Source organism: Lipophrys pholis (genome assembly GCF_963383615.2).
Source record: "Lipophrys pholis genome assembly, chromosome: 13".
Lineage (NCBI taxonomy): Eukaryota > Metazoa > Chordata > Actinopteri > Blenniiformes > Blenniidae > Lipophrys > Lipophrys pholis.
This window is the reverse complement of record NC_137632.1, coordinates 12,249,616-12,271,415: the sequence shown is the minus strand read 5'-3', so window position 1 is coordinate 12,271,415 and position 21,800 is coordinate 12,249,616. Positions and strand designations below refer to the sequence as shown.

Sequence of the window (21,800 nt, the reverse complement as noted above, 5' to 3'; positions counted from 1 at the left end):
TGTTGTCAGTGATCCTGAGCGCTCCAGCACAAACACACCTGATTTAAACAGGTTTCAGACTTGCTGGAGCAAAGAGAGGTCAGAGGTCAAGGACAGCAGCTCCTCAGGACAAGAGCAGGAAAACATTGATCCAGACATAGTGAATGTGACCCTGAATGAAAAACATTTGAACAACCGTTGCAGCGACCCACCAGAAAGCACATAAAAGTCATGCAAAAGTTGTTCGTGATATGCAACAGGTTCAGTTAAGGGTCATCAAGTATCCTCACAGCCATGTTTTGTGGAAGGAAGCCGGAGTACTCAGAGAAAACATAGATACCCACAGGAAGAACATGCAAACTGAGGACAAAGACATTCCCAAGTGAATAATCGTCACTGTGAGGTGAGGGTGCAAACCACTTGTGCATCAGATTTCTTCTGAATAGGTTGTTCCCAGTTCCTCCACAAGGTGGCAGAACACACCACAAATTCAATTGCAGTTCAACCCAGTTTGAGCAACTGAAACGTATTGTGGAATTAAAGCGTCACTTTAAATATATTCATCCTGCCACAGCGCCATGAGTTTAACAATATTCATATTGGAATGAGCAAAGTCAGAACAACTATCATCATGTAGATGTTTCATCGTTTATCTAATGTTAAATGTATTTGACAGACAGACAGAGAAGAAAATAAGCGAAAGGCCAAGATGAACTTTAAAGAGATATTAAAAGGTTTATTACAACAACTTATCGATTCCAAAAAATTTGTACATAACTTTCACATTACAAGAACAATTTCAACACAGTATCACACCCCGTTTTTATTTCAGTTTAGGTAAAACAAACAAACAAAATAAAAACAAAGTGAAGATTTCACAACTTAAGTTGTAATAAATTAATGATATTCATCTGAGACGAGACTAAATAAACAGGTAAATTCTCGCAGAGAATTATTATCTCATGCAGATAACACATAGTAAAACTTTATAAACATTGTTTTGCTGTTGTTTTATTTGTTTGTTTTTTTAAATAAAACAAGGTGTTAGCTTCTTGTAAAACTACACAGTAGTAAGCCAGAACAGACTAAGAGAGGAGAAAAAAAAGGCAAATTGACTTCATGGAGCGATTTGCTTCTTGCAAATTTTCTTTTTTTTTTTTCAAATGAAGAAATGCTCACAATTCCTACAGAGGTGAAGTAGTTGTACGTCTAATATACATGATGCGATTCCAGTTCACATCTGAATGCTTTTAAATTTTACATGACAGCCTACGGAGTCAGGAAGAGGCGGCGTCGTAATGAAAGGTCAGTCTTTAACTGCTGACAGAGTTCATGTGATCAAAAGGGCTCATCAGCTACAGAATCCAGACAATCCTATAAAAAAACAACAACAATTTACATAATACCAAGAAAGATCACTGACAACGTATCATGGATGGTATTTACAAAGCTTTCTAAAAAATGTAATTGCAATCATGAAAACAGCCTAATGTCTGTAAGTGTCCCGCATTAGACACTAAAGCCATAAAGAGTCACTAGAAAAGCAAAGACCGTATACAAAGCAAGAGAGCTCTCCTGAGCAATCAGGCTCACGAGAACCTTCATGGGAGAGAACAGCAACTAATCTGCATTGGAAATGTAGGGAAGTCATTTTGTACAAAAACATTAATGGCACTGAATGAAGTCAACATCACCATGATTGAGTAATGGAAAAAAAGGTACTGCAACCCTACAATCACTGCTTCAGGAACAATCAGTCTACGGATGGAATGTTAATGAAAGAACGCACACACACACACACACACACACACACACACACACTCTCACACGCACACACACACGCACACACACACCTCACCAGCTCAACCTCGCAACACCGTTTTACAAGCGGAGGTGAGCTCAAAACATTCAAACTGTACAACGAGTCTCCAGCTGATTTTTACTCGCAGGTTTAAAAATCTGATTTGGCCGTTTACATCGGCGTGATCCCTAACCTGTGGACTGCCAATCTCCTTAAAAAGCAAAGCCGTCGTCTCTCAGGTATGTGCAAAATGGAAAACGCAAAGAACAACAAAACAGTTTGTAGTAACTTCATCGTGAAGATAGTGCTTAGAAAAGTCATAAGATGAAAATAAATTACAGAAAAAGTCACGACAGACTTTGGTAAAGTTGCTAACAATTCACTGACGGCATTGAAATAAAAATTACAGTAAAAATTTAATAAATAAGTCACATGAATTACATGTTTTTACGTCTTACACCTAAAGTGCTTTTTCTTTTGTCTCCACCGATTCCAGAGAAAACCTTGGATCTTTAAAAGCATCGTCTATGAAGTACAAAATGGACCAAATGTAAATAAAACCAACCGATCCCGAGTTAAAGTTAAGAGTGCGTTCCGGACTGAAGCTGAGAGAGAGAGAGAGAGAGAGAGAGAGAGAGAGAGAGAGACTCCCTTTCCCGACGGAGGAGGCGGCGGTGATCCAGCGGTGACGCTTGGGCACACGTTGGGACGATCAACTCCCCGAAGGCTGGGACTGGCCCTCCTCTGTGCTCTGGCGGTTGACGGCGGCGGCGGCGGCGGCGCCGGACGGAGCCGGGACGGCCGGGGTCGCGGAGGAGGAGCTCACCCCGTTGGAGGTGCTGACGGAGCTGTGCTGGATGGCCTCGTTCTGGGGGCTGCTGGGGACCGACATCTCCTCGCAGCTTTCATCTTTGTCAGAGACTGAAACGACATCGGAAAACAAGCGCTGGAGCATTAACAGACCCACGTTCTGTCCAATTCTATTACTTTTTTTTCTTTTTCTTTTTCTTTTTTTAAAGATGTTTAAATCCTCATTTCAAATTCTCAGTTCTAAATGATATTTAATCACATTTACACCATGTAACTTTAAAGCTGAATATAGATATGTTGAACGACTCTTACAATGCAGTTATTTTTTCCCTCCCATCAGGTGACCTAAACCTCTTATTTTACATTGAAGGGATGTATTTTAATTCCATGTCTGTGGAAGCATCAACGTGCAGTGAGAAAGAACATCTGCTGCCCTCTTTTTCCCCCCAAAAAATTCATTTTACTTTTAATATCTGATTTTCCGCTTTCTGGTAGTTCTTGACTTTTCTAGACATGAATACGGGTCTAGAGGTTACACTCATACGAAATACACACCAAAACTACTCAGCAGGGACAGGATAGTAATCTAAGGGTTAAAGACTGTCACCTGACCGGAGGTGCCAACAACATGACGTAACAAATGTGCCCCCCCCCCCCCAGGAACAAAGACTTACACAATGTCAAAAGTGAAGTCTCACATTAGTCAGTCAGAACTGATGAAGCCTTTCAGATGGGAGGAGAAAAATGTCCACAAAATGTCCGGTTGCCTTTGCGACACAAATTGGCAGTTTGTACCGCCCCAGTATCTGAACATTGTATTTCGCATGATACAACCCAGAAGGCTTGGGAGAGCTGCGTCACGTAGGCCTAATCAGACATAATACAGCTATTTGCATGTAGCGCATGCAGACCATTTCATTAATCCCCATAATGCTACTTCTGCACCCTTTTCCTTTAATTAAAGCTCCAATGTCAATTTAAACCCACATCATAAGTGTACATTACATTCTGGGGCATGTGGCAGTGTTTCCCATCCCTAACTGCATTCTCATTTGTTTTTTGTTACCTTGCCAACTACTGCAGCGACAGATGATTACAGCACCTGATTTTAATGATGCTCACACTGGAGAGTAGGGAAGACTTGGAGTCGAAATGCCACCAGCTGTTAGGCAGTTGCATTGAATTAATTGGATCCTGATGGAAAAAAAAAAGAATAAAAAAAAAAAAGACTCCACTCTCATGCTCTGTTTCATAAAGGAATAAGGAGCACCGTGATAATTAATATTGCTAATGATATGAAGTCACTTGCTATGGCACTTTGTAATTGATGGTTGGGCCTCGTATTTGAAAATGTAAAATACTGATTTTATAGCAATTAAAGCGCAACACACACACACACACACACACACACACACACACACACACACACACACACACACACACACACACACACACACACACACACACACACACACACACACACACACACACACACACACACACACACACACACACACACACACACACACACACACACACACACACACACACACACACACACTCGAGGCCTCGTCCGCCTTCCGGACTGGACTCTGACCGTGTGATTTAGTGCAAGTGAATGTCAAACAGCCATAAACTCCCTCGCTGTTTCACCACGCAGAAGGTCAGGCTCGGAATAAATCAGCTCGGTGGTTTTGTTCCATGTTGAAGTGAGCATTATTACTCCTAACAACATTAAGTGGTGCCTGGCTGATACATCATAATACTCTAAAAATCCTGGGTCCCCGGGCGCGGAGGGCTTCTTTCCACTCTCTTGGTTTCTGAAGCGAGGTTCGCCGTCAACAGATGGACGGTTTGCTGTGCCAAGTGAAAGCATGTCCTGGCTTGTTTGTGGGGCAGTCTGGGTAATTTCCCTCCACCTGCCATTGGCTACGCCTGGGCAGGACGACGAAGGGTATTACGGGGTCTGGAGGGCAGCGCGGTCTTACGGGATGTATAACATCGAGAAAACAGAAAGCTGGAAGACTGTGCACGAGTGAGTGAGTCGAGTTGAGTGAGGCACTTTTCTAATTAACAGGAACAGTGTTGCTGGTGCAACGGGGGGCAGACCTGCTGGTGAGGGGATTACTGGAAACATAAAACAAGAAAGAAGAAAAAACACACTGTTGTAACATGTTGTAAGCATGTTTAAGGTAAATCTACCACACTGTTCAAACAGATTATGTGACAGATAAACGGCTGTAAGACCGTTTGAAAAAAAGATGTCAATAAATACTGTTGTGTGGTGCTGTTGGCCCTTCTGGGCCACCGTACCATTTCCCCTAGGACAACGGATGGATGGACGGACATAAATAACTTTTATTCTCATAGTGAGAGTATCTGAGAATGAAGCAATACCCAGTGCAATCATTTCAGTACAGCGTTCTCATGCATCTTGGCACCTTATCGCTTTATTACAGTTCACTGTGTTTTTCACACTTTTAATACTATCTGCAACACATGGACGCTGATGCCGACATTAGAAGTGTGAAAACAAAGGATTAAATTTCTGAAAAGTTGCAGTGTACAAACAGCGGGTCTGTCGTGCTGCGATTGAAGATCTCGCTGCGTACTTTGGTTTTACTTCTACTGTTGGGCAATGTTCACACTGTGGTGCGGCTCTCCGCTCCAGGCCGAAGCAACAGCAGCGGTTGTGCTTCCTAGGACACAACACAACAATGCCGCGTGCTTGGCTGAATGCAACACACTGCATATTTAATTGCTGCCGTGTTTCGTTTGGTTTTTTTTACTCGCTAAGAACTCTCCAACAGCTTATAAAGAAACGTATAAAAGCACCAACACAGGAGCAGAAATTCCTCCGTTCTTCAAGGACACCCTGTGTTTGGTCCGTTCAGAGTTCTGCGTTCAGATGATGGTCAAACTTTAATCGAACGGGTTCCGTGGGAAGTATTTACGTTTGTACCTGGGCTGGTTTTCAGTTGACTAAAACACACCCTTAAAGGAAAAGGTGAGTGCAAAGCAATAAAAATGTGTTTTTGGATGGATTTTATCCTAATTACTGACAAAGAGGATGACGAGGGTCACAACAGGATTAATGAACACGTCACACCTCTGCAATTTATTACAAATATTGAATCATTTCAGCTTTCATGATTCAGAACTACAGGATTAATTCAAATGCTGTTTATATGTGTATGTGTGGGTTCACTTTAAAGTCATACATTATTTAACCAAACTGACATATACAGCAACACACTTCAAGTTTAAATATGAATCAAATGAAAATCTGTCCAATGAATACGATGCTGATGAAGTTCAGGGTACATGGTGGAGGATATAGTGCAGTACTTTATGCTGCCATTCAACCACTCTATATTTCACTTTTGCATTAGTTGACTTTCTTTCTGAGCGTGTAGAAAAAAAAGAAAAAAAAAAATCTACAAGCTGTCATCAGGAACCAAACCAATGAACTTGGGTATTTGGATGAGGTTATACTTTCCAAACAGCGTGAAAAAAAAAACCGGGTGCTTCAAATGTCATCCTTCACAGAGGTCTGTAAAGAGAGGACAGGCTTCCTCAGCAAACACGTGAGGAAGATGACCCAATTCATCTGCAGATCCTGCTAAAAAACAATCTGCGCCACACCAAATGAGACCTGGCGGTGACAGCCCGCTCCGGTCGGGAAACCATCAGTCCCATAATGCACGTGAGGCGCGCCTGTGGGACGGTTAGCAATAAGAGATGCATAATGAACAGCGTGGCTTGGTGGACACCACACAACGAGAACGTTCTGCAGTCTTGTCAAGCCCGCCGCTTTAATGGACTCGTTTCAGTGGCAATCATTGTCAATACAAGTGAGCGGAGGCTCTGGGAGCGCGGTGGAGAAGTGGCCTGGAGCTCACGCCGGCTCGTCTGAGGGAGACGCTGAGTTATGAGCTGAGAATCGGCGTGACAGAGCCCCGGTCCGAGGAAACGAAGAAAAATAGGTGATATGATTCTAAATGAGGCCCTGTGATGACACCGCACAGCACGAGGCGGCAACGGCAAATTTAAAAGGAACGGCACAATCGTCTCATATATTCTAAACATCCATATAGATGATCATTTTAAGACGAACATATTAAAAATAAACACTTGAATTACTATTTGCAGGGTGACACATAAGTAGAGACCTTAATTTGCAATCCAGTTTTTGACTCTCAAAAACATTTGGTGGTTTTAACATCCATTCTGAAAAATACATTTAACTTCATCTAACAAATATTTATTTGGGTGTCAAATGAGGAGAAAATGCTGCTTGCTTGAGGATGCCACCTGTGGCCTCTTCAACAGATGGGGACAAATACAGTCCCTGAGAGTTTCTCAAATCCCCCCCCCCCACACATAATTACCGAAACTTTTTGTAAAAGTTTTTCAAAAAACAAACAGACAGAGGAACCTAATAAGTCACGCGCTCTCCGCCTGGCCGTAAGTAAGACATGTCCTTGTAGTGGTTAGCCGGAGCTCATTTTAGACACGTTTCACTGGAAGCCTCGGGCTGAAAATAATGGAGCATTACTCACTGTGATAGCCAGATTTCTTCTGCATGGCGGTTACAGGGCAATCTTTATGAGCCAGAAGAAGCTGCTTCAGCTGAGCCACTTCGTTTCTCAGCAGGGTGACTTCATTCTTAAGGAGAGCGGAGACACACAGCGGCACTCAATAAGCGAAGGGTGTCAAACGAAAACATGAAGACAAACAGACGACAGGTGCACACAGTTCAAATCCTCCAAAGTGATTTTCCAACAGACGACAGAAGGTCAGATTCAAGCTTTTGGTGTGGATCAAAACATGAAATTATACTTTTCCCTTTCCAGCAGTTTTACATACATCTTTAGACTTTTCAATTGCCACAAACCATTCAGTATCTTTTTAAACATTAAACCAATGTGCGTTCATAATCTACATTTACCTTTTTAGAAGCGATAAATGTAAAGGTCAGTGCCCTCTGTTGGCCAAACTGTACATCTGAAGTCTAATTTTAACCTTTAGACTTTGTTTTCACCAACATAAGAGCGTAAACAATTAGACAACATAAACCGGTTAACCATACAGTGCAGGGAAAATTCATCTTCAGTTAAGTTAATTCATCTGGTAACCGCAGCAGTAAGGTGTCTAGTTTATTCAGCAACAGAAGTGAACAACGGCAATGTCTTTTTAAGGAATCATCTCAAGCATAAAGAATCCTGATCTTAAATAAGCGTGTAGGTGTTACTATGAAGAAACAGAAGGAACTGAACCAAACTCCTTCCACAGAACTCGGTTCAGTTTGCCAAGATGTTTTAAAACAGTCAGTTTCTTCAAGATATGCTTGTGAAGAATTGATACTACTTTAATGGAAAAGGATGGTCACACCAAAAATTATATTTCTCGCCCGCCAATTCACTTTTCCATTTGCAAAATAGAAAGTACTCACAGCTGAAGATGTTTGCGCTGGACTGTACAGAAAGACCCAAAAACTTATTTATATAGCAAATGCAGTAACGCGTTTGTGTGTTTTCCCAACATAACTGCAGTTAGAGTGTACTTTTCCTTGAAACATATTTTTAAAAGGGATCAAATGGTTAAACAGTGGAGGGTCTACAGTGTCCGGTAAGCCCACGTGACCACTGCATTGGCCCAAATAAAGTCGTATTTCCTTCCAGGAGAACCGGCCAACACAAGGGTCGGTAACAGTGTAATGAATGAATTCAGAATAAAGTATGATGCACTTTTTCATTTATGTTTTTTTCCTGCACAATAATTATGGGCCTTCAATGGCTACCCTGCAGCACATTTGTCAGAGGTGAACCGTTCAGATTGTCAGTGCGACTTCGTAGATGCTGCCGAGATTTACACTCTTATGTCATTACAGCTCCCGAGGGAGCCGAGGATTTCTGCATGTCGTAAAAGTGAGCCACATTACGCTGAAGGTGACTTTAACTGGATTTAGAGCGGCCAGGGGCCCGTTGAACACCCAATGGCAGATTTAAGCTCCTTCTCTTCTCCTTTAAAAGGACTAAGGGTGGCTTAATCTATTAGTCTAAAAGCAGCCAATTTATTTGATTCCATCTGTTTGGTCTTGCTGCCGTTGGCAGGGCGGAGCTATTGTATGACAGATTTAAACACAGCTGGAAGCAGCCTATGTTTCACATGTAGCCAACAACCTACTCACTGTACTCTGTGAGCATCATCTTCCTTTAGGAACAGTCTAATCCATTCCAGCGAGGCTCATTTGTCCAAAAGGTGACATGACGAATATGACAGGACTAGTGTCACTGATGCTGCAGCAACAGTAACAACAACCTGTAACATGTAGAGGCTTTTTAAAAAGGAACTTTCAAGAGTTTAAACTTGTTTCTAACTTTGTGAATTAATCAAAATTGGGCAAATGGGCCTTGGGTGATGTTGGATTGTCTGTGAGCTGCCTGGTCTGACACCTCATTAAAAAGCCAGTTAAGGATGATGTTAAAATAATTGTGCATCATTAGAGGCAGTTTCGCTGATCAGCTGGGCCATGTCAGCATGGGGGTTTTAACTAAAACGGCACTGCTGATTAATGCCTTTGTATAAAGCGCCCTTTATTCTCTGCCACATGTTGTTCCTTTCTTTGTAGTTAACCGTGAAGCGCTCCCTATTTATAACCTCAAACCCTCACCTATCCTTCCCTTTTCATCTACCTTTGTTTAAATAAAAATCCTGGTTAGCGAACCCATGACGAGCGGTGATAACTGGAGTTTGAACCAGATATTAACAAGATGAACTCATTTATTTTCAACTGCTGTGTATATCCCCCGCCTCCGCCCTCTGCATCTTATTCGGCTTTCACAGAAAATAAGACAGTGAGCAAATAAACAGCACATCTCATTTAATTGTGTGGAACACCGATGTGCCGCACCCCCGGCTCACACTTATCAACAGAGACAGCAGATACATGAACTGTTTCGAACTTGTCAGCATCAGATCCTAATTGCTTGCAGTGAAATGAAGGTTCAAAAAGACACCTTTCCCTGGGAGATTTTTGAGGCCATTCAGTAAACTGCTGAGACAGAAGCGAAGACACGCTTGTGTGCGACTGACATCTGGAGGATACATCTTTATTGACAGGGACATATCGATGTAAAGGGCTCACACACCGCTGCTGTCACACGGCAGCTCTTCTTAATCGGCTTTAATGACTTCATCACCACAGAAGGGAGAAGTCTGCGCGCGCGTGCTTACACTAACGGCACGAGCTGATGCAGAGACCGTGCACGCCAACACACACAGGCAAACAAACACACCAGTGAATACAAACAAAGGCAGACGAAGGAAAAGCTTTCACGTGCGTGAGCTGGAGGGAAGGTGTGAGGAGCACCTGTAGTTGTCCGTTCATGGAGTTCAGGTCCTCGGCCTTCTTCTCCAGGGACTGGACCCACACTTTCCTCTTCTGCCGGCAGCGGGAAGCGGCAGCCCTGTTACGCTCCAGGAACTTGCGTCGCTTCTCATCGGGGTCTTCGCTTGTCGTTCTGCGCCGCCGGCCCCCCGTGCTGGGAGGGTTCTGCGCTGGGGGCACCGGGGATGCCTGTACAACAACACCAAAAATAATAACATTATCAATCATGCTCATGTGTGAGTTTAATATCCTTTATAAATGACTTTGATAGAATATTGATGTCCTTCTGCAATTCAAGTCTAGAGATTGGGTCTGGTGGATCACTATGTACCAATATTGAGAAATACTGAAATGTAATTAAATCTGGGGGTTAAACATATAACACAGAAAACAACACTGAGCAAAGAGGATTTCCGATTTTCATGATGCTCGTCGCAAATTTAGAAAAATAAGTTTGTTCTATGTGAGCAGAGTTGTGGTTATTTTTGTGCCATCATTTTACTGACACGGCCCATTTGACACTGTATGAGGCCCATGAACTGAATAGTTTGACACTCTTGACCTAAACTCTCCATGAATCAGAGGTTTTGATTAGCTATGTAGTCTTTAAATTGTCAAAAGGGATGAAAATGATTGTTCTTTTACAAATTGCTGAGACGCAGCTTAGAATGTCTCAACCATCAGTCACCAGTATTAAAGACGCAATAAAACAGATTCACATTTAGGGATTGTGAATCTGAAAGAGCCTGTGTGAGGCAATTATAGAAAAATCCTTAAAAATGCTTAATAGTTTTTTTTGGGTTTTCTTTATATCTTTAAGTACTTTTATGGTACCCAGCTCATATAGACAGATAATGCCACTAATTAATAAAAAAAAAGTTTTGTGAAAGAATTTACATGACAAGATGCAATAAACTCCATTAAAAAATATCAAGGATTGCCTGTGTTTACCAAAGACTAACTGAATTTGTTGTTGTCCTAAAGTAGATTTTAAACGATCTTCAGGCACTCTGAACTCAGTGAATCAACCAGCGAATACGGACTTTCAGACTCTGAACCCCACTTAAAAAATAAACCCTGGAGCTCTCTTCTTTTGGACACCTGTGACAAAGACGAGGCAGGACGATGGTGGTGCCGCTGCCGCCAACTGGAGACACTCACCGGCGTTTCTGTGGTGGAGGTGGCCGGCTGCTGAAGGGAGTGTGGAGAGGGCTCCTCGGTGGTGGGCAGATGAGGAGCCGGAGCCGGAGCCAGAACCGGAGCTGGAACCGGAGCTGGAGCTGGAGCTGGAGCTGGAGCTGGAGTCAGGACGGCGGTGGGGGCAGGAGTCGGGGGCAGGGCAGGAGAGGCTGGAGCTGCAGTGTGGGTTACAGCACTGCTTTGGACTTCACCGCCGTCTCCGTTTGTTACCTGAGGAAGCTGCTGGCTTAATGTGGCTTTCAGTTTCTGGAAGGAAAATAGCCCAAAATTTGTCAAAAATATTTTTTAAAGATATAGTACAGTATACACTGTTAATAGGAACAAAACTGAAACACATCCATTAAAATTACAAATCGTGTGGAAAAGCATTAAATGCTACATTCTCTCTCTTACATCTTCTCAACCTAAAAATGAGGAATTTTTAGAAGCCACTTAGGCATCAATCTGGATGCATAATTGATCAGCAGATGCTCTCAGACTTCATGACAGTGGATGAACGACTACTAAGTCCTTTCCCCAAATGCTTAGAGCAGCTGAAGTCAGAGCTTAGTACGTACAACTTATAAAATGTTGCAGGTCTCACAAGCTGAGCGTTTCTCTGTCTGTTTGCTCTTTTTGGTGTCGAAATGCAGCTTGTCGCTCCAGTGCACTCTGGATCACGTTTCTCAGCCAATTTATGGATCCAAATAGCCTCAAACTACGTTTCTGTCATTGCTTCAGTGTAGGAAAGTTGATGATGGTTTTAAACCGTTTAAAATGGCCTGTTTTGAAGATTTCTGAACCTCTGTTGGAGCAACTATTCAGTTTGTAGCCATTGTCATAATAAATCGTGTTTAGAATTTAATTCATAGCATGCACTCTTATGCCCCGGTTGTGGGTCTACAGAAAATTCCTCGAACGGCCGGTTTGGGTTGTCTTATATTCCGGGTTTAATATTCATCTCCTGGCATTATGCTGATTTCTGCATAACTAAAGCACGGGGGAGTCAGAAACAAGAGGAACGTGTCGGATGAGATGATTGACTGAACCAGTTAAACGTTAGCAATCATATCATAGCAATCAGTTTCTGGACCATGTTGATAACAACCCATACAAAGGATTTCAAATTCCGCATCTCAAATGCTTGGGATGGCAGCAAGGACGACGTGCAGAGCCAGAGCACGAGCTACACTAAGCTGGAGCAAAACGAGCGAGGCAGGAGATCTGTGTGAGGAGGAAAACAAGTGAAGAAACGAGAGAGACCATAATGGAGGTAATCAGGAAACTTCTAGCAGGGTTGACAAAATGTATTGAGTCTGTGTGCCCTGTTATTTGTGCTCATAAGTATAATATAATACCATATTTATATTATCCTTGTGTCAAGAAATAACATTAATTTCTTCATTAAAAACAAGAGTTGGTCTACAAAATCGATCAGCATGTTCAACCAGGCGGCAGACACCGCAAAAGCTCAAGCAAACAAAGTAAGCTTTAAATGTATTATCTAAATTTTAATTTCTTATTTTTTTAGAATTGACATTTTTACACTTTTGTCACTTTACTTTAGTATTTATTATTCATTTAGTTCCCTATACAGCTATCCTGGAAATATTTACATTTACAAAATATACAAATATTTTGCACACCCTGTACTGTGAAGAGTTTAGGATTGAGGATCTGAATACGATCCACACACACATCATGCGCATGAGTGAAATAAAAATTAATTCACTGGGTTTAGGACGGCCAGAGGAGTGAAAAAAAGAGGCTGGCTCCCTGACATCATTACCAACAATATTTACAAGGTTATGTGGACGATCCTCCTCCTACCTCATTTTTCTGTTGAATAAAGGTTATAAAATAGGACACTTCACCTTTGAAAGGCACAAGGCTTTCACAACAAGCACATTTATTTTTCTTATGCTGTAATCTGGTCAGGCACGGCACATAATGTGACCCAAAGTATCCACATAAAAAAAAAAAAAAGAAGCTGCCTGAACACTTCCAACAGCCACACACAATCACTTCCCATTCACGGGGACTCTACGCCTCCAAAGATTGGTGTCCGAGACTCACGGGTCAATTCCTCTCGCATCAAACACTGAACAAACAAGGTGAAAGTGAATGAGCCTTTCGAAGCAATAACAAAGTGAGAGGGAATACATTTACATGGGAAAACAGAGGACTGCATTATTCTAACAACTACCTTTGCCAGACCAATCTATCTACCAAATTAGTTTATCGTGTAATACCCTTCCAGAAGCTCTTCTGGCAGAAACAAGATATTATTCTCCTGGAATGGCCCATAGAAAGCGAGGAAAAGCCAGTCAGATTCATATTTCATCTCTGCCATGGAAACCTCATCAGTGTAATAACCCTCCATCTCATGGGTGTTATTCAACCATCTGCTACTATATTACTTATCTTTATTTTGCAACTAATTAACAGCATAATCTTCTAAATTCAGCAAGTTAATTATCATTATTGTGGTCTTTGCAGCATCATCAGTCCTTGTAAAGTGCCGTCTCTGCGCCCCCCGAGAGCCGGGTGGGTGCGGGGAGCGGGCAGGTTGAGCTGGGGGTCTGTTTTCTTGACGCAGGCTCATTAGGTGTTTGCTGATGAGCTGAGTGCGGTGGGAGGCGGCGTGAGTGAGAGGGGGGATGCAGGTCAGGCAGGATTCTGCTGAACAAAAGGTTCCATGCAGGGTGAGGCCGACTTAATGTGCCTCGCTGAGCATGTGCCAGGATGCCCCCAGCTGGCTTTCGCTGGTTGCCCCCCCCTCCCTCTGGCTGGCCCTGGTGACGGCGTGCTGAGCACAACGCTGTCTCCACGTTTGTCATCTCCGTACCCCATGATCCCCGACATGCCCCCCCCACCACCACCTCCCCCGACTTCCTTTCTCTTCCTCGCCAGTCAGGATCAATCCTTCCCCTCCCAACATGCACACCTCCCCTCTGCAGTTTATCTGCTAATTTCCAGAGGCGGAGCATGCTGCGAACACTTACAGGTTCTGTGATCCGTGCTTCATCACATTGCCACTGAACTCCCTCACAGCACTTTATATCCCTGCCCTTCAACTATCACTTCCAATACGGGACTACAAGACTGCTGTGAATTACTCAGGAAAGATGGGGGCGTTTGGAGCAACAGCTGCATCGTGTTAAAATCAGGAGAGCTCTGATTATTGGTGCTTCACATTCATCTGCACACTGTTTTCTCAATTACTTATTAATTACACTTCACACCTAGAAAAAACAAAACAAAAAAAAAAACATGAAATACAAGCAACTGTTGCAATGTGCAACTCCAAAGTTGTTACCAAAGCGTTATTGTAACTTTTGATTGACATCAAGTGGCAAACATAACCATGTGCATAAAACGTTATTAAAATAAGAATAAAATGATTGTGGTTTGTCCCAGTCAAACAGAAGAGCTAAAACAGCAAAGACAAAAAAAGACTTAGAACACAAGCATGTAGTGAGTCATTTCAATATGATTTAAAAGCCCCCTCTGATTGTCAATGTAATTGTCATGGTTTTATTATTCTTATTGTATTTTAAAGGCTGGTAGTTTATGTTTCAACTAAACCACGAGAAAAAAAACCAACTTTACTTTAAATATTAAAATAGCTGCATATACTTTTTATGTACACTCCAGGTGCAGGAGGACAGCTTGCCACTAAAATGGGGAATATGAAATATAACTACACTCTGTAACTATTTTGGAAGACTACAGATGAAGCTCGTGGCATCAACCTCATTTCCTCAAAAAAATATTGTCTCATTGTTCCAGTTAGTCATGCTCTCTTATTACCTTAGCTGTTATCATTTCTCTCAGATGGGAAATAACAACTTCAACATGGGTTTGATATCTGATGTTAGGAAAAGAAGGGATAATAAATACCAGCTTTGCTTCTGATTGGGCGATCTGAGGCTGTGGCGAAGGAGGTCCTGGGATCCCGGGGACATTAGGCACGACGGTGACAGGTCTGACAAGCTGACGGCACAGACACAGACACAGACGAGCACGGGGAAAATTAGTCTTCGGCAGTAAAAAAGGCAGGCGAGGCTCCCCCACAACACACACACACACACACACACACACACACACACACACACATACACACACACACACACACTCATGGCAGGCTCTCAGAGTTTCCTCATATCTCAGCCTCATTAGGCTGGATGGCCTGTTATTTTGTGGAGGCAGCGCCACATGGAGATGCAGTGTGCACGCTAATGAACCTCTGCCTGCCTGCGTGCGAGCATATGGACAGGGAAACTGAGGAGAGGATAGAGAGACATGAGTCAGAAGGCCAGACTCAGGCCTCCTTTCACAGTCGCTGACAATGAGACAGAGGGAGGCAGGGCGAGCTGGAGGAGGAGGAAAGAAGGAGGAGGAGGAGGAGGAGATGATCGAGTGAAAGGGAGGCCCACTGGTGGCTCATGTTCTCCGTCTACTTTTGCCCTCTTTTACTTGTCAAAGGCTTTTCCTATCCCCACAGACCGGGAAGAAAGAGGTTTTTCCCTGCTGTGCAGCTATCAGGAGATAATCATCTGCTGTTCAGTGTTCCACACAGACAATCACCACAACAGTGAACAACGAGACAAGCTTCCACATGGGGGAGTTCAAGGAAAAAAGAAAAGAAAAAAAGACTTTCATTTGTAAGTGAGGCGCTGGCATGAACTGCAGCTTACAAAACACATCAATCGAATCATCTATCAGCTCTGCCAGAAATCAAGAGCATCAATTTTAATTGTACAAGGACAAATAGCAGTAAAGTATACTGGACTGAAGCCTGCTGGCTGCTGCACCTCAGCCCGTGTCTTTGTCACAGTGACACACGGTTGTACTTGGAGGTCCATTATTTCACTCAACGCTCTTCTGCTTTGAACTGGCTGCCAAATCTGAGGTGCCAAAGCAGTAAATAGTCCCTCTGCTGAATTAACTAATACACCTCTACAGCTAATGTATCATGTAAGCATGACTTTAGAAGGGTTTCAGATTTATTGATGTGCACAACTTTCCACAAAACAATTAAGAATCGTGGTAACTGAGGAAATTATGTTTCAGGTAAAAACCCAAGTTTGACATTTCACATGTAAATCTACCGCCAAGCAGAGGATTATGTAATTCAACTCTTTACTATGAAACTGATTCTAATAATGAGTAAATAACTCTGCAGGCTTTTACAGAGACAACTAAATATCATCACATTAAGCCAAAGGGTACTTACCTGCTCTGGAGTTGTTCATATTACATTTACACATGTCAATAAGATATAAGACACTTTCTATTAACATGATCACACCCCACAAACTGCACATTGCTTCAATTTTCGAGGCCCATGCATTTATACGTTTGTGAGAGGCGGGTGTATCCCCCTGCATTTGGCTTCACTGTAATGTGCAACCTTAGTCCTGGAAAGACCCCGATCTGCATGTTCAGATGTTTCCCTGCTGCAAAACATCTGAAACTACTGATTATATCAGGGTTATAGCAGGGTCACCAAGCTCCTAAAGGCCCCTGCAAACTTCCTTAAGAGCCCATAAGAATAAGAAGGAAAGTTAGGCTGTGACGTCAGGAGAGTTCATACTCATACACATCTGTGAAGCAGCGTTTTAACTTTTCAATGGCGCAGCTTATTTCTCGTTTCCAATGTTTTCAGAAATACATTTCGCTGAACTCGCTGAAAGTTTGTGTCTGAGCCGCCATGTTGGTCCGGTTTTAACCGCAGGAGCCGAGTGATGCGTTCACACCATGTTTGAAAAGCTCTACGGCTCTGGAGTGCTCTAAAAGTCTGTGTAAGTGAAGCAAAGTGCAGGCATGAAGTATTGCAGCAAAAAAAGACTCACTGGGATTGTAGTTGGAATATGTACACTTGAGCTTGTGATAGACGCAGGTATAGCGACTGGCATGGTCTGGCCATTGGGCAGCTGTAAGAGGACAGGGAAGGTACCAGACACTGGGCTAAGAGAGGAGAGACAGGAAGTCACCATGAGGCAAACAACTTTGTCATCAAATCAAAGCTCAGCATGTGTCACAAATCAAAAACGAAGGGTGATAAGTAAAAACAATGTCAGACGCAGGCAACAACAGAAGGAAATCAAAGAAGATTTATGAGAACGGCAGCTGTGTAACAGAGTCAAACAAGGCGACTAAAAATCTACGTTACCTTCACAGTAAACTTAATAAGCACCATCAGTGTTGCCCTTATTGAGATGTCTGGTAAAGGAGATTTCACAGTCAGAAAACACCGGCAGTTTTCATTCCATCATCCATGTCAAGGTTATAAAATGCTGCTGAATGTTTAGGAATATATACACTACTGTGAAACATCACATTATTCATGATTTAAGGTAAATCATTAACAACTATTCTCCTGTTCTTAGTAGTCACTAGTTGTACTTGTTTATGTGCAGGAGATAAGGCTTCACGCCACACACACATCTAATGAGTCCATGTGGGACCAGATTTACCTCAACTTCAACCTGAACCTGATTATAGATTCACAAAGTAGAAATAAATGTATTGCACTATATTCCTTATGCTTCAGTACACGCTGAGCCAAAATGGTTGTTTTTTTTAATTCATCATCATAAAAATAAAAACAATGACCAAAGATCTTTAAGTTTTGCCCATTTTCTAAACAGGCGTGTACATCTCCACACAACAGCGACAGTTTAACAGATCTTTTTTTTACATATTCAGCCCAAAGGAGACTTTAATTTTCCACCTTTCAAAACAAAATGTGTCTCCATGCTAAAATAACCAGGAAGTCTCACCATAAATTAAAGGCTGAAATAGAACCGTTGACATGGATGAGACAGTGAAAACTGTTCATTTATGCAGGTGCATTGAACTATTAATTGTATTGCCATTTAATTGCACACCCACAACACAGAAACTAAGACGTTTCCATTTTAATTTTGATTGCGACCATTCTGATCACTGGTTAGAAACGGAAGGAGAAAAACTCTGATTGTGTAAAACATTCTGTTACTGAGATATTGCATTTTGGTTTTCGTGACAGTGCAACAGTTTGAATTCAATAGTGGGAAAATTGAGTCATTTCATTTTAATCCTATTTTCTGAGATGCACCTGTTGTGTTATAGAGCAACACTGACCGTTTCTTTTTGAAGATGAAATGTATGTTTACAGCCCAAAGAAATTTCCTTAAAAGTGCAAAGATAAACTTAAAAACAATCAAGCGCATGCCTCATGAAATATGAGCGCACCAAGACAAATCCACACAAAAAAATAATAATCAAAAAAGAAATGATGATTATATAGATCTAGGAATTAAAAAAAAAAAAATGGACGTATTAAATTACTTACACTATAGGCCTATTAGTGGATGGGACTTGGGTAATAACAGAGCTAGATGTTGGCGATGGGAGCGCTTGCTGTATTACAACACTAGCCTCTGAGGTTGCTAGGAGTACATTGGGAACTTGGAGGGATGCAGGATGGACTATAGTGGATGTTGGCAGTGAGGCTGGCTGCAAAGATAAGTCCTGGAAACATCATACAAGACCTTAGCTGCAAAAAGTGCTTCATAAAAACCAGATGACTAAATATTCCTCTCAAATACTGTTGCTATTTTATGCTTTCCTGAACAATAGGAACGAGGTGATTGTTATGTGCCGTACAGCGAGTAGTTTTCACTGTGTTTCCACGACATAAGAAAAAAAAAAGGATAACTTTAGTAGTTAAGTAAAAATCACTTCGAAAGGAACATAATAAAACACTTTAAAAGGAGTATCTAATTCAGTGGAGTTGCAGATTTTAGAATAAATTAGTGAGGACATTGTTTATGAGACTTGTGAAAACAGAAGCGTGTACCTTGTCGTCGTTTGTTGTAGACTCTGGATGAGGCAGAGGGCTATCTCGATGTGTCTCTATAGTCGTGGGCACTTCGATTTTGTTGCGTATGATAGGTGTTGCGAGCGGTGACAAGTCGAGGGGTAACTACATCCCAGCATCAGACACAGAGGGGCAAATCAGCATCAGCAAAGAAATCCAAATTATCCTACCAAAGGCTTAATATTAAGACCTACCTTTTTAATGTCCTCCTCTGTCGCTTTTTTGAAGTCATGGTCGAAAGGACTTGCAAGTTCATTGAAAAGCCCGACTTCTTCACAGTTCTTCAGAAAGCGGGTTGGCGTAGGGGTTTGGTCTGCAACGCAGCAAAGCTTCAGCACAGAGAGGGCAGCAGGAAGGCTGAGCAACATTTGAACACGAAAAAATGAGAAAGCACTCACCAGCAATGATAACACCATCGTTCCTCGCTGGACCAAACTTCAGGGTCATCTCATGTTTGTGCTTGTGGACAGCCAAGTGGTCTTCATTTGTGAATCTCTGAGTGCGACCAACAATACAGACACGATAATGAAACTTGATCTAGAACAGGAAAAGTTTCACATGTGCTGCACATTTTTCTCAATGAGATATTATTTACATGGGGAATGAAATGCAGGTTTCTTTAAAAAAAAAAAGAAGAAAAAAAGGTCTCAAAAAATTAAATCCTACTTCAACACACCAGATTCAAATGACTGTTTGTTATCAAATTCAACACCTCATGTTAAATGACGAACATTTAGTTTGTTTAGAAACCTATTCAAAACACAGTAAATGTTCATCATTTAACATGACTTAATTTGGCCAAAGGCAAACACAGACAATTGTCAAGTTCAAGCTTATTAAAACAGCACAATTTAAGAAAAACAACAACAAACAAACAAGCAAGCAGCTAATGACCTAAGGGCTGTGTATAAACAAATAAAGGACAAATCAGACATTTGAAGAAATAAAGTTGCAAGGGGGAAAAATGCAGTTTGTCTCATGGAGAATTGATGGAGAAGAAGCTGCTGAAAATGACTTTTTGACTTAAAGTGTTAAATAAATCAGTTATTTCTTGTCCAGACATGCGTCAACAAAACATCGTTACATACATATTACTGTGTATCACTGGTTGGTACATTTGGCACCAACAGGTCAAATGTTCAATGGCATTCAGTCACAGAAACAAGAATCGTCCTCAAACTGGCTTTAAAACTTTTAAACTCTAATATGTATCTAAAACATGGAGTACAGCACAAATACAATTTGACAAGTAGGAAATGTAACATTATAGTCTGCCATAGCTGTGGGAAGAGAAAACACTCACCTGTCCACAGCCAGGAGCAGTGCATTGAAAAGGTTTATCATCACTCATATTAAGGAATTCCTGTTTCCTCGCCCTGTGATCAAGGAAAAGCAGATAAATATCAGATCTACAGATGCACGTGCCTGTGTGTGTTTCACTGTTTATAAATGTGAGCAAGCGGATCTGAGTGTGTGGACAAAGCCCGTGGATAGAGGGCGGCTGCTGGGATTGTTTACACCTCGGTGTCATCATGGTGAGCCTCGGTTCACTTGTTCAGGACAAAAAAATATTTAAATAAAAAAAAAAACAGGCGACCCGAGGCAAACACGCACAGCGTTTCTCCCGCTGACGTCTCTAACTAACAGCTTGTGTGCGTTAAACACCGACTGGATAACAAACAACAGCCGTGAACACAGACAAGCTCCGCTGTTCAGGCGCCTCCACGGAGCATCCCGATTCCTGCGTTCACACACCAGCGTCGCCATGTTAGGACCCAGATATCACAGTAAACACGGGAGGTGTCAACGTTTATTTCAAGGCCGTCTCTTTGTACGGGAGCACAAGTAATTCACAGTCCCAGAAATTATGTCTTTGATCGCATTTTTGTAGTCATTCGCTGTCCGTTTAGGTGCTCACTTACCCCCTCAGCCACAACCCTCGATTTACCAAATCCCACGGCCGTGCGGAAATATCGCGAGAGCTGGCAGTGACGCTTCCGTAAACGTCACAGCCAGGAACAAACAGCTAAATGTGACTGCAAAATGTTACTTTTTATTTACCATTTTTTACAATGTAACTGATAACACGTGAATAAACATATCATTGTTTTAAATGTTTTACTGAGTCACAAAGCGAAAAAAAGTTAATTCGTTTTAAATCCTCTGTTCAATTGAATCCTGTGTTGACCAAGGTGAAAGTAATAAATAGAAAATACAGTGCAGTATATTTTAGTACTTGTACTTAATTAAATCCTCAAGTATGCAAATGACATAAATTCCTATAAAAACCTTGCCTAGTGCATTTTTACACCCAATTAGTATTTTTTTCTGGCTCCCTGTGTGTCAAAGATCGACTTCAATATCTGACTTCTTGTCTATAAAGCTTTGAATGGTCTTGGGCCAAAATACAGCTGAGATTTACTTGTAGAATATGAAACATTCTGACCCCTGATGTCCTCAGGAAGACGTTTACTATGTGTTCCCAGCGTCAGAAGCAAACATGGTGAAGTTGCTTTTAGTTCTTCTTCTCCTCACCTGTGGAACAAACTTTCTGATCACCCGAGGACTGCTGACACACTCAATTCTTTTAAAACCAGCCCTTAAAACACTTATATCCTCAGGTTTTCTAAAATAAAAATATTTTACATCTTTTAATATTTTTATATTAATAAAGTATTTACTTTATCTATTCTTTTTATGCCTTTCTTAATTGTTGTATTAAACATATTCCATCATCTTAATTGCTTTAGAATGATTGCTTTAATTTA

At 41.8% G+C, this 21,800-nt stretch overlaps 1 protein-coding gene across 1 annotated transcript; it reads right to left on the bottom strand.

Moving 5' to 3' along the window:
* Positions 1-690: 690 nt before the first annotated feature.
* atf2 (activating transcription factor 2) lies at positions 691-20,998 on the bottom strand. The gene is made up of 11 exons (XM_080479150.1): positions 20,955-20,998; positions 20,336-20,408; positions 19,431-19,527; positions 19,227-19,345; positions 19,012-19,137; positions 17,021-17,135; positions 15,066-15,158; positions 11,145-11,429; positions 9,966-10,172; positions 7,153-7,258; positions 691-2,701 (listed from the first exon to the last, which is right to left on the bottom strand). The coding sequence occupies exons 6-11, from the start codon at positions 17,081-17,083 to the stop codon at positions 2,493-2,495; spliced, it is 963 nt and encodes a 320-aa protein (XP_080335276.1). The 5' UTR covers positions 17,084-17,135; positions 19,012-19,137; positions 19,227-19,345; positions 19,431-19,527; positions 20,336-20,408; positions 20,955-20,998; the 3' UTR covers positions 691-2,492.
* Positions 20,999-21,800: the final 802 nt, after the last annotated feature.

Coding starts and splice junctions, on each gene's coding strand:
- atf2 (XM_080479150.1), bottom strand. CDS start 17,083: ATGCCAGTCGCTATACCTGCGTCTATCACAAGCTCAAGTGTACATATT. Junction 10,173..11,144: donor CCTCCACCACAGAAACGCCG/GTGAGTGTCTCC, acceptor GTTGTTGTACAG/GCATCCCCGGTGCCCCCAGC. Junction 2,702..7,152: donor GAAGAAATCTGGCTATCACA/GTGAGTAATGCT, acceptor ATGTCGTTTCAG/TCTCTGACAAAGATGAAAGC.